Consider the following 13,448-nt stretch of genomic DNA (forward strand, 5'->3'; position numbering starts at 1 on the left):
CAACAACGGTTATCTTATGTATGGGAAACCTTCAGCATACTGAACAGGATAGCTTATAGAAGCCCATACAGATGTGTAAGCTCTCCCTAGACATAAATACAACCGCATCTATCTCCATTTCCAGTTCCCTATCTGTGAAGCAGCATGAGGATCCTCTCTTTTTTCATCCTTGCATTGTCCATTAAACTTTGGCAGCAGAAGCTTTATCTTGCTATAGGTTTGTATAAGTCCTGACACAGCCACATTCTGATCTCCGCAGGTACTTTCAGGCTCGGTCACTAAACAAACAAGTATCACCAAAGTTCACAGTTCCATGAGCTGGGAAGTTGTGGTGTCACTTCTGTTATGACTATTAGATGTATTTGAAGGAAAGCCCGAGCTTGAGAAAATTATGCTAAGGCCTGCCAATGATCCAAGATACAAACAGCTCCTCAAAAGACAGAGCAGACTTTCTACACCTAGAAAAAGGATGGAAAACCCCAGAAACAGTTACTCCAAAGCACCATCAGCAGAGACTCCCATGACAGGACAGCTATCCAAAATAACTCTGTAAAATATAATTTATTCTTTTACCATTCACAGCTGCATAATAAATCAATACATAAAGGTTGTAAGTAGCATTTAAATTAACCTATTTGTTTCACTCGAATGCTCAGCAGGAAGCTTTACTAAAAAAACACTTCTGCCAAAAAAACTTCAACTCCTGACATTTTGTATTACTTGTACTTCATTATCAAACTCAAGTAACTGGGATAAATGCTTTATTAGTAAATACTATTATCATCTGGTTCTGAAACTGGGCAACGGTCTGTTCCACATGAGCCAATGACACACCACAGAATAGTCCAGTGGAGGAAATAAATAATGACTGCAACATGACTTTGTGAGACATTTTGCTGGGGACAGAATTTAAATTCAACACAAGAGGAGAAGGGGAGAGAAAGAGAGGGAGGAGAACAAAAGGACCAAGGATGCTGTCTGGTTGTTTTTATAGGCTACTCCTTTAGTTCAATTAAAACAAGGTGTGTGGGGCAAAACATTATTATAGGTTTTAATTCTCTTTTTGAAGACTCAAAACACTTAGAAACTACATGCAAAAGTCTCCATGCTATGAAAATAGAAAGAAGAATGTCTGATGACGCAAGTTCAGATCTAAGGCACGACAATGCAATAGATCAAACCACAGAACACCGACAGCGGGCCATGTTTACCACTCTGGTTCCGTGATGCTGTACAGGAGGCATCTCCCTCCACGCAGCTCCGTGCAGGATACCAGTGAGGAGCGAGTGGGTACCGTGGTCCCAGCAAGCTGGTGGGAAGCCAGGGAAGGGACAAAGACCGTGGAAGTCCTGCCTCTGCTGTCCCAGTATTAAGAAACAGAAGAGCTTCAGCTAAGGAGAGATGACAGCGGCACGAGGTAAGTCTGTTATTCCCCTTTTGAAGCAAGCGGACACGCGGGGTGGAGTGCTGTCACTCCAAGCCACCACTCCTCCCTCTGCCTCCCTAGTCTGCTGCTACAACTCGTCACGTAATAACAAAATATTTTAATGCATTGTTATTAACTTCATTGAGATAACACAACATTTAAATTAGGCTACGGGCAGATGTCAAGGCTAATAACTGCACTCTCCCAGCATCTGTGGAGTTCCCATCGAAGCAGTGAAAGATCGGAGATTTTGCAAACAGGGCCAGTGCCAAAAGGTTCTGAGAGGCACGCACGGACTGCTTTATTGGCAATGTGTTAACCAAAGAAATTGGTTAGATATTTGTGAAACACCAGTATTTTTTAAAAGGGGAGAGAAAAAAAAATAAATCACTAACTCCATATATTTCATCATGTTTAACAAAACAGAGCAGGTTGAATAAACATTGAACATTAAAAAACCCCACCACCCTGGAAACCCAGCAAGTGAAAACGATCCAGTCAAACATCTGTGATAACAGACCTAAGTACACAACAGTTTCCAAGTAAGAAACTCATGGTGAAGACTGAAGAGAAATAACAACCGCAAACCCCACTTGCACATGCATGCCCAAACACCTGAAAATCTACCCTAAAAGCATTCCCTAATGCTAATCAGGTGTAATAAGTCTGCCTCAGAGTACTAGGCTAAAGCTGCATCCTTATTTTGCTCAAAACGTGTACTGACCTCTTTAAGCCACCATTATAATTACCAAAGTAATTTTTAAAAAATGCAACTTATTATCACTAGTTTTCCTTCCAGTACTATCCACCCAAACGGAGTGTCTCAGCAGCAGGGAGACCACTGGGTCACTGTGTTTCTGTAGGAGTTGCTTTATGAACTGTTTTAAACATAGCTGGCTTCTCCCAACATTTGGGATTTTTTTTCCCCAGAACCAGCCCTAGAGACCAAAGCAAAACAAAATTCTCTTGGAATAAGCTAAAGAGATTGAATGTACCATACGTTTAAAATACAATCATTTGAAAGTACCTATTTTTTGAGAGCAGACTGGGTTTTTCTTATTTCTGTGGTATTGTCTAGTGAGTCAAAAGGCAGGAATGGCCCTCGAAGGCGTTAAAGTCCTCTTTCTCACATAAACAACAGAAAAAGCCAAATTCCACCCTCCACGTTACCCTTGTAAGATCATGGGACCTCAGCCACTGGTCACACAGCTACAACTGAATGAAGGATTTGTTTCGTTCACCTCAACTGAAAAACGGCGATCCGCCTGCAAAGGAAACATTAAGTCCCATACGTGTAATTTAACACACAGAATATTTAAAACTTCCCTCGCCTGCCTTCTGGAGCCCCGTACATTCACAGATTGGATGGCCCTTGCTCACCCGCTAAGCTTTTTTGTTTTGTCACATAGAGTTGGCAACCTGTGTGTGTTGGTTTTGCATGGCAAGGTTTTGGTAGCGGGGGGGCTACAGGGGTGGCTTCTGTGAGAAGCTGCTAGAAGCTTCCCCTGTGTCTGATAGAGCCAATGCCAGCCGGCTACAAGACGGACCCGCTGCTGGCCAAGGCCAAGCCAATCAGCGCCTCTGTGATAACATATTTAAGAAAGACAAAAACAGTTAGAGAGAGCTTTTGCAGCCAGAGAGAGGAGTGAGAAGATGTAAGAACATCTGCAGACACCAAGGTCAGTGCAGAAGGAGGGGGAGGAGGTGCTCCAGGCGCCGGAGCAAGATTCCCCTGCAGCCCGTGGTGAAGACCATGGTGAAGCAGGCTGTCCTCCTGCAGCCCATGGAGGGAGGATGAGGGGGTGTAGCGATTCCACCTGCAGCCCGTGGAGGACCCCACGCCGGAGCAGGTGGAGACACCTGAAGGAGGCTGTGACCCCGTGGGAAGCCCGCGCTGGAGCAAGCTCCTGGCAGGACCTGTGGATCCGTGGAGAGAGGAGCCCACGCCAGAGCAGGTTTGCTGACAGGACTTGTGACCCCGTGGGGGACCCACGCTGGAGCAGTTTGCTCCTGAAGGTCTGCACCCCGTGGAGGAGACTCACGTTGGAGAAGGCCGTGAAGGACTGTCTCCCGTGAGAGGGACCCCACGCTGGAGCGGGGGAACAATGAGTCCTCCCCCTGAGGATGAAGAAGCGGCAGAAACACTGCGTGAGGAACTGACCGTAACCCCCACTCCCCGTCCCCCTGTGCCGCTGGGGGGGGCGGAGGTTGAAGCCAGGAGTGAAGTTGAGCCCGGGAAGATGGGAGGGGTGGGGGGAGGTGTTTTTAAGATTTGGTTTTATTTCTCATTCCTCTACTCTGTTTTGCTTAGTAATAAATAAGATGAATTCCCTCTCTAAGTTTGGTCTGTTTTGCTCGTGATGATAATTAGAGAATGATCTCTCCCTGTCCTTATCTCGACCCGTAAGTTTTTTTTTTCATTGTACTTTTTCTCCCCTGTCTAATGAAAGAGGGGAGTGATAGAGCAGCTCTGGTGGGCACCTGGCCCTCAGCCAGGGTCAACCCACCACACTGTGCTTGATCAAACCAAACGATGACAGAAGAGAAGCTGAAGACTCGGAGGCTTTGGGCATCACTTCTAAGCGCACGTCACTGGGACAGCCAAGACATAGATGGGATACAGGCACAGCTTCCTTGCTTCCTGCTCCTAAGCATCTACTGCACCAATTCATTTGCTTGCAAACAGCATGGGGATGGGGGAAGCAGAACATTCATTTCCTCCATCCTACATGTAAAAACCTCACCAGCTGACCAGACTAAAGCTGAAAACCTCACAAATTCCTATGCTTGGCACTGCTCAAGTTCAAAGGCAATCTCTGGCTGGCACTGTGACCTTCCTGCTATGAGAACAAACAGTCCACAAAAACATGGGCAGATTTTTTCTTTGGAACAATGGCAGGGCAACAGGCTGGTGTGTATGGAAAGTCTTACATCTGAAACATCCTCTTCTCTCCGCAATGCCGGTGGGATCACATAACTTTGCTGAAAAACAGGTATCACATGGTGATTTGGTAGTTGTCAGCAATGAGCCAAATCTTTTCCAAGATTTCACACTTAAAATAGGAAAAGATGCCTTGCCAAAATTGGCTTTTTCTACAGCAAAAACAGATTGAAACCTGAAATACTCTGTTCACATGAATCACTCATATATATTCTATACATGGCAGTATGTTTCAAGAATTCATGTCCTGAAAAAGAGGGGACAACCTCAGTCTTGAAGCTTCTGTTTTCAAAAATCTCTCTGTTCCCTTCCATTGCAGGTGCAACAATCCTGGCACAGCTCCCTCCAGCCTCCACCCTCCTAAGGAATAAAGTGTGGGGGGGTGTGGGTATGTGCGTGTGTGGGTGGAAAATCCCATAAAATATTAAGAGTCAAGTTTCAGACAGTCCTGCAGAGAAATAAAAGATTTCAGGACATCTCATATCATGTACATGGAAACCTTCTCTCCTCCCCATCCCACCTGCTTTGCCATGTGTTGTTTACTGGACGCCCGCTTGTCTTCAACCTACAGGTCGTTGTTACCTTCCATGGACATTCAACGCAAACAGCTGATGATGAACCACGGTTTTATCCTGGGATAAAAGGCACAAGTAGCTATTAACTCTCTCTATAAACAAAAATTTACAGAACTGAGTCCTTACCTGCCCAGAGGCTAACAGTCTTACTAGGTCAGTCATCCTGTGCTAAGACGTTAAAATCTAAACTACTGAGATCTGGTTTTAATTCTCTGTACTCTGACTTCCTAAGCTGCTGGGCTGGGCACGTTTCAGAGACAGATGGTTCTTTAGGGTTCATGTACTCAAAAGAGTTCACAGACTGAAGTCAAAAAAAAAAAAAAAAAAAAGAAATCAAGTGCTGTCAGTTGAAACAGCCCTTTACACACAGAGTACCTTTGCAATGCATAAACCTCTGATAAACGTGCTCTTCAGAACCAAAGGCTAGAGAACTTCCAAAAGAGCTTCCCAAAGAAGCTTTACTACAGCTCCTCGTTTTGTCGACTGTCTCAGCAAGGACACACTTCTCTGAACAAAAAGGATTTTTTATTTTTTTTTCCCCAAGGAGAGTTAAGAGCTCTGGGTAGAAAAGCATCCATCTTTGGCAAGTATCTTAATTTCTACAAAAGACACAGGGAAGACAAAGCATCTGACAACACATTTTTGGTATAAAATGTCTGGCACCAATTCCTAAAAAATAGAGGTTTTTACCCTTTTTTTTTTTTAAAGTAAATAGGCTGATCCAATTTTCAACTGGATGAGGAGAAGCTCCCTAATACAGTGCAGAAGTCATCCCATTAATTAAGTTTTTTGATTGATAATATATTACTTTTTCATTAGACATGAGTTTTATTGGTGATGACATTTAAGGCACAACAGAAATAGATTTGCCAGGGCTGAATTTCTGGTCATGCCTCAAGTTAGTCTTTCAATTTTTTCTGGAGGATTTTGTACATGAAGCCAAATAGGAGTCTCATCCAGCTCTTCTCTGTATCAGTTGGAGCCTCTCCTAAATCATTCAGTGAAATCAGAGTTCAAAACAGCGACGATGAATAAGAGCCACATTTGCATTCACTGGCTGGCTGCGTGTACGAGAATCCCCTTTCTTCTAAGAAAGATCATACAGAAATTGGAGTTGGAAAATTGACACGGGAGTATAAGACAGATCACAGCACAAAAAATCCTGTGCTGATTCTCGGGAAGAGTATCTGTTGTAGAAAGAAGTTATTCCTAATCTTCTCTTTCACATGGTTATTTACTGTTGGTTGAGCACCTCCCATCTGTTCAGTGCTGTGTAAAGCTTTACTTTGTTTCTCCACTGTCTCTGGCACTCTGGCACTGCCCTCTTCTGAGTTTAACACTATTTTTCTCATTTTAACAGATGATTTGAGTCTATCATCTACAGCATCTGGATTTTGTTGCTGTGTCTACACACTGTGCTTGGTAACAGAAAGCTTTGCAGTTGGACAGAAAACGGCATATGCTGAAACCATCATTGCAAGACAACATGTTCTTTGAAGGTTCTGTGAGACAGGTCCCACAGTCCAAATCTCTGCTTGTATAACATGGAGTGATGTTTCCATAATATTCATGAACCACAGTGAATTGTCACACAATGGTCTTTTCTTCTAAAAAAGTACTTATCAGCTCAACACTTTTGCTGTGGTCAGTCACCATTTCCATCATAAAGTTCTACTTTTTTCTGCTTATAAAATATGGCAATAAAATATCATGCCAAGATTAAACTTGGCATACAAGTTCTGTCCAGAAGTAACCTCAATTAATCTTTTTTCAGCTAGCAAGTAAATTGATGTAGTCATTTTTAAATCACTTGAAAATGAAAGCTGTAGAGGTTCTGGTTCTCATCATTTTCTCGCAGTCACAGGTCCACAGTTTCAGCACCCCTTAACTACTCACCAGAAGAGTTTGCAAGGACTCCTTCTGATCCCGGATGTCTTGAGGAGGCTTTGTGCCACGAAGGGATTACACATGCTGCTCCCTGCCTCACCTTAGCTGTAGAGAGTGAGGCTGAAGGAAGACGTTATAGCTGGATTACTATGTGCTGTGCTGCTTGGAGCTCAGAATTTAACTATTTAATAAACTTGGGTGTTTCCCATTTGCACCACTGGAGATGTTGGCTGCAAGAACAGGGACCTCACAGCCTTCACAAGCATCTCTCAGACACATCATGGAATCACTTGGAGTACTGCCAGGTAATCATACAGAGGTACCTATATTCCTCATTTTACTCTTTCATGAACTGCTTTGGGAGAATTAGATTGGTAGAAATCAGTCCAGCAAAGTGTTCTGGAACACTAGATTTTAATGGAAGGGCACTCTGCTACAGTACTTGCTCAGTCATTTTTTGGAGAGTAAATGTAGCAGAGGTATTCTTCAAAAGTTGTTTTCCTTTGCACTTTAATCTAAGTTCTGTCTGTCCTCTGTGCTATCAGAGATTTGTTGTGTGCAGCTATTCAGAGGCTCTCGCTTGCATTAGGACTCCCCCATGCTGTGTGTTACTCAACTCTTCACAACTTCCAACCCTGAACCTGCATCTGAACCCAACATCCATCAAGTTTCATCAGTGCATCCTAGGGGCAAAGAGGTCTTTGCTAACGGATCCTACTGTGAGATCTGATCTTCATCCATATTTGAAGTGATTTGTTTTCCCATCTGCAGATTTCCAAGAACAAAGACGGAAAATAAATTACTACTCTGAATGTCTGCCCCATTATGATTAATCATGCCCACGACGCATGTAAAGACTTCTTGGGAGCACCATTTGTTGCTATCATCAAGTCTCAGCTGCTGTCTTTTCTAGAGCATTTCAAACCATACATACATTCCACAGTTCAGCTTTCCTGTTGCTACAATGTGTTAGCAATTAATGTACAATAAACAAGCAGACAATTGTTCCATTTCCAGGGAATAAAATCTCCAAGGATATAAAATGGAATAGAAACTATCCATCCTTCCCCATACCCTGAGAATTAAAAATAGAGCAAGCAATTAACTCCCCAAACACCCTATGTGGTTTAGGCCATAGTTAAACAGCCACTTCAATCTGGCACATGCTTTTACTGCTCCTGAAGTCCTGTCCTCTCCTTACCCTTAACTATTCACTCCCCACTTCTCCTTGGTGTTAGCACAAGAGTTCAAGTGACCCTATGACAAGGCGGGCCAAAGAGCTGTCTCTACCAAAACCAAGGGGTTTTTTCCCTTAGCTTTAGCTTTGGGCTGGGTCAGCCCCCTTCATGTGACTCACTGTAGTACCACATGAATGCCAAAGGAGGAGAGGGTGAGATGAGGTGAGAATTGCATAAGCTGGCGTGACTGCCAAAGAAACGCTCACGCAACCACAGTCCCAGTCTTACTCCTGGGGGCAGAAATGTGAGAGGGAGCCTGCTTTCTCCACCGACTTGTTCTCTGTCGCACCCCTTTGGTAGTGGCAGCCTCCCAAGTTCTCCGGGTCGGGAGCAGCTTCTCTGGGTAGCAGGATTGCAGAGAGGTGCTGGGAAAACCCCAGCAATGCAGTGCTAACGATCAGTGCTTGTAACAGGGCCAGCAAATGCAACCAAAGGACACTGCTCTGATCTGATGCAAGGCAAGTGAAGTTTCTCCTTTGTCAAGATGCTGTCATTGTTTCCCAGCTCAAGGGCTGAAGGAGTAGGCTATGGGGTTGAGACCTTGAGAAGATGAGGAAGAGAGCAAAATTAAAAATCATAACATATCATTACACTTTCACCTGCAAGTCTCTTCCCTACGCAGATCCTGTGCTCAATGGCCAGAGGTCACTAAAAGTTGAGGATTTTCCTGCTGCCCGCAGTGAACTTCACTTTGAGCAGGAAAAACGTCAAAGGCAGCTGGCTGGTTTGTGGTTTGCATATCTTTCAAGCTCTGCATTACCCTTTGTTCTGCATGAAACATTAACTTTGGAAAGCCAAGAGAGACCTGGGGGCTGCCCAAATGGTTTGATAAACACTGACTTAAATCAAGTGCATTTGCCTACTTGACTTCTTTTAAAATGTCACTAAGGCACCTATTATTTCTCTTCACTGCACTATTTCATTTTATTCCTACCTGTTACAAAGCAGTTACTCTTAATATGGCTTGTGTTACAGGAAGGAAAGCGTAACTGGTTGAACGGGCTCTAGAATCACGTTGCTCCCAGAAAGGTATCTCAGAGGAGTGAGAGTGATGCTGCTGAAGGCCTGCTGCATGCTGTTTGCAAGCAAATCGATGCTGGACTGCCAGTCCTTGTAGAAGACTGCTTCTCTTATTTAATGGTACCTTACAGGGTCAAGGAAATGCAAGTTTAACATAACAAATTTAGAGCTTTGTGTTTATCTATATGCTCCTCAGACTGACAAAGCTACTCATATACTACTAAATGCATTTCATCAGTCGCATCTTTAAAACAAAACTATCCAAAAAACTGGACTAATTTTATTAAAAAGCTAGAAGAATGCAGGAGACACCTTAAAAATCTGTTCTATGATGATCTTATGAGAGATGATATACATACAACTCTATGCCTATGCTTGATTCAGAAGCAGGCTGACGATCATGTTTATAGCTCGTGAGATGTTCAGCTGGCCAAAAAATATTGTACATGGAACGACAATAACTTTGTAAAGGAAAACTCGCACAATGTGCCCCGTATAGCTACGGCCAATTATGCACTGTTCTTCCTCGCACTTGCTTGGAACAGTTTTAACTACACACACTCTCCAGTCCCTTAAAAAGCACCTTCCTACATCCAAGCCTCTGCACCTTCAGGAGTGTAGCTAAGCAGGCTCCCCTGGCTCTAAACAGACTGATGCTTTCCTCACACCGGGAAAACGTCCAGCTGTCCATGTACTGCAGATTTATGAGCCCCCTGTGTCAATCTGACAACTCCAAAAGATCCAGGCAGGGAAAAGATTTAGCCCTCTAAACACTATTATTTGAACTTCTCTTTCCACTGGCTACAGATGAATTCAGTGTAAAAGAAAAGAACATAGTTAAAACTGAAAAAAAATACAGAGTTGGGTTCTCAGAAGTGCTCTGCGTTTGTCTAGTCCTGCTCTAGTTTGAGCAGGTTAAGTCCCATAACTGAGCGCTTTTGGAAGTGGAAACAACTGTTCGCTGAGGAGTAATTGCATCTTGGAGGAAGATGGTACATACGTTAAAGTGTATTACATGCTACATAATAAAAGCAGAGGTTGTGTTCTTTTGCAAGTCTTGTGGTATGAAACTCAGCTGTTTTGCTCTGCACAGGTTCCCCTAACTGTTCAGTTGGTTTCGATCCATCTGGATTTTCAACACAATTTTGTTTTGAGTTTCCAATTTGAATACACCAAAGTTCTGCCAAAACCACATCACATTCAAACCACAGGAAATCATGAATTTGGCACTGTTTTGACATGGAAGCAGGTTCACTCGAAACTGTATCACTGTCCTTCGAGTTTTGAAACACAACAAAAGTTCCGGTAAACCAGGTCAGAATTCTGAATTAGTAAAGCAAGGAGAAATTACGTGACTTTAGCATGGATCAGGATTTTGTTATAAATATTTTCCCCCTAGCTTTTTTCCTTTAGCTATAAACACACTGCATGGAAGAATCAAAAGAGAAGTTGGGTTTCTTCCTTTCCAAGTTTGAGTTAAAACAGGATTTAGCCAATTCTCATAGCTCTAACATATACGTACCCTATTAAAGACAAAAGTAGCTTCTTATTAGCAGTCTTAGCATGAATAACTGTAAAAGCCAGAGTTATACTGAAGATATGAATATGGTTTACTGTGCAAAATAACAGGTAGTCAACTTACAGCTAATTTACACCACTGCTACAGAGGCAAGCCTCCCATTTAAAATCCACTAGATTTTCAGCTGCCAAACACTGGATTTTTTCCCCAGGATTCCCGTTAGCAAACCACAAGGAACTTTTATGAAAATGGAACAGTCTAAAGTATGATTTTTGCCTTCAACTGCTCAATAAACACTGCTCTAAAGAAACACATATTTGTAAAGAAGTCACAAGTTCAGTGAGGACGAAAGAAAAACAATCTAGATTTCCAGACCAAGCCTGAAAACAATCCAGATTCCAAACCTACCCAAGCCAGAAGTTTGAATAGAGAGCTACGTGAAGGTGGTCTGACTGAAGTCAAACAAATAGGAAGCAAAACAAGATTTATATTACTGCACTGCCTGCAAGAAAAAGGCCGTTTAATCTTGCCAAATTTCTTTTTTACCAGATTTTTAAACTAGGCATTTTGAATGTCAGAAAAACTCTGCGGGGATCCACGACACGCAGAATCGTACATCAGCCATATCTGACCTGTCATTGAGTTCTCGGATGTACACAGTTGCTCTCGCAGCTTTTCCACGTCGTCTGGATGAACCTGTTCGTACAAAGTGCTGCCAAACCATTCAGACTGTGGCTGGTTCAGCACAGGAGTCACAGAATCAGATACGTAGATCACTCTTCCCGTCTCAGCTGCAACTACAAACAGGAACCCATCTGCAGCCTCCAGGATAAGATGTTTCAGTTCCTTCCAAAGAAAGGATTTGATTAGAATGCCAGCAAGAAAAGGGAATTCAAGAACACATCTGTCACTGCCAAAGAATATTGTTTTCCTGCCATCTTAGTAGCTGATTGCAACGTAGGCAGAAATTTTCGCTGTACTATTGATATAACACAACCAAACTTGTAGCAAGCCATAAATTGCTGATCTTAATAACAAACAACATTTTGGTTTCCTTTATTGCCTTTCATCTGGTGATCTCAATGCACTTTAGGAAAATTAACTAACTAAATCTCACTGCATACTGTGTGATAGGCATCTAACATTAAAAAATAAAAAGTTATTTAAGAGTACAAACAAAGGAAATGAATAGCTATAACTCATATGGTAAACTCATCCCTTAATTAAACGTCCTGAATAATTTAATTGGAAAGAACCCAACAAGTCCTTCTGGCTTTTTTGTTTTGTTTGGGTTTGGTTTGTTTGGGTTTTTTTTTTCCCCCCTCAGGATGAGCTCTGTAAATCAAACAGTCCCTGGATAAAAGGCAGAAAGTGTAATGGGAACAAGGACAGGAGCCCCCAGCCTCCCCTCCCCTTAGGGGACCCGAGCCACTACACAAGAGGGTTGTATCACTTCTTGCTTTCTTTTTCCAGCCTGTGAACATGAAGCCTCAGAGATCCAAAAGGTCTGGAACATCCCTGTCTTTGGCCTTTTCTTTACACAGTCCCCTGCTCATCATCCTGGGTACTTCTCTCCTGAGACACCCGCATCCACGTGAGACGCAGCACCCAGAGCCTTGACCCCACCTGGGGACTGGAAGGGGACCTTGCCTTTAAAGCAAGGTACTTCTGTCCCTCGCTGTCAGACACTGGGTCTAGACGCCCAATACCTTGAACTGCGCAGGCAAACAGCTCTTTGCACGCATCGCACAGAAACGCTACCTTTGCTTAACAGAGCTTGAAAACCTTTCACAGGAAAGGATGACAACTACCACTCCAATTCCTGGGAAGCAAGCTCAAACAGCCTTGGCTTGCTGGTTCCAGCGATCATCAGAACTTGTTAAGATACTGCGTCTGGAACTCAGAGAGCTTTGGACAACCTGGGTCTCAGCCAGGTTAGACAGCTCAGCACGGCTGGTGTGCAAGTGGCAGCTATTAGCTGGTAAGGTGAGGATCACAACCTGGTAAATTCTACTAAAGAAATGGATAACTCATCTCAAGAAACACTTAACAGACCATCAACTTCTATTGTAGAGAAAACACATCAATTCTGAACCACTTACTAGCTAAAAAACCCTCACTGCATAGCTGGCTGCACTATGCAGAAGATAATGAGACCTGTTTTGCATACGTTATTAACAAAGATGAGGATAAACTCTGTCTTCTGCAAGGTTCAAAAAAACCAAAAAGGTGCAATGCGAAGTGACTAGGGTCCCCTACCAACAACCAGCTGAACGGCACCGTCCCTCCAGAAACACACTTCAGGACAACCAGAATAAGCAGAGATATGAACATGGCGAGGTCAGCAGCAGCTGTTTCTCTAATAGAAAGAAGTATTGCCTCAAGCCACAACTTACATGTGTAAGTGCTTAAATCGTTCAGACCACAAAAATGCACATTACACCCAGAGGACTTCAAAAACAATGAAGGTGGTAGGAATTTCCAGTGCGTTCAGTTAAACACAGTTTTCCTTCGAGCACTGGGTGCATCTTCCTTCTTCCATCACAGATGTAACCAAGGAAGTACCTCAGCCAGCACCGACAGGATTCATCTCTGCCCAGTTCAGCTACCGGGAACTTAAGCATTAAGACTAAACAATGTGTTTAAGCTTCCTCTATACCCAGGAGGAAGAAGCAGGTCTTTCCAGATTCATTTTTACCTATTTTAGAGAATCTTTATTAGGATGGGAAGAACCCAGTTCTGGAGGTGAAAATTCCTTTCCAGTGATGAGAGACAGCAAGTGGCTTGCTTTTTACAGACTTGAATGATAAGAATGCCCATTTTGCTGCTTCAGAGAGAAAGA

General features: G+C 43.2%; 1 protein-coding gene across 13 annotated transcripts in view; it reads right to left on the reverse strand.

Annotated features, from left to right (window-relative positions):
- Nucleotides 1-13,448, reverse strand: part of ARNT2 (aryl hydrocarbon receptor nuclear translocator 2) — a 105,178-nt gene that overhangs the window by 52,766 nt on the left and 38,964 nt on the right. For all 13 annotated transcript variants that reach the window (XM_075764144.1, XM_075764139.1, XM_075764146.1 and 10 more), the window contains one exon: nt 11,239-11,452. In XM_075764144.1, coding sequence (XP_075620259.1) covers nt 11,239-11,452 — 214 coding nt within the window. The remainder of the gene's footprint in view (nt 1-11,238; nt 11,453-13,448) is intronic.

Source organism: Balearica regulorum, chromosome 12, assembly GCF_011004875.1.
Source record: "Balearica regulorum gibbericeps isolate bBalReg1 chromosome 12, bBalReg1.pri, whole genome shotgun sequence".
NCBI lineage: Eukaryota > Metazoa > Chordata > Aves > Gruiformes > Gruidae > Balearica > Balearica regulorum.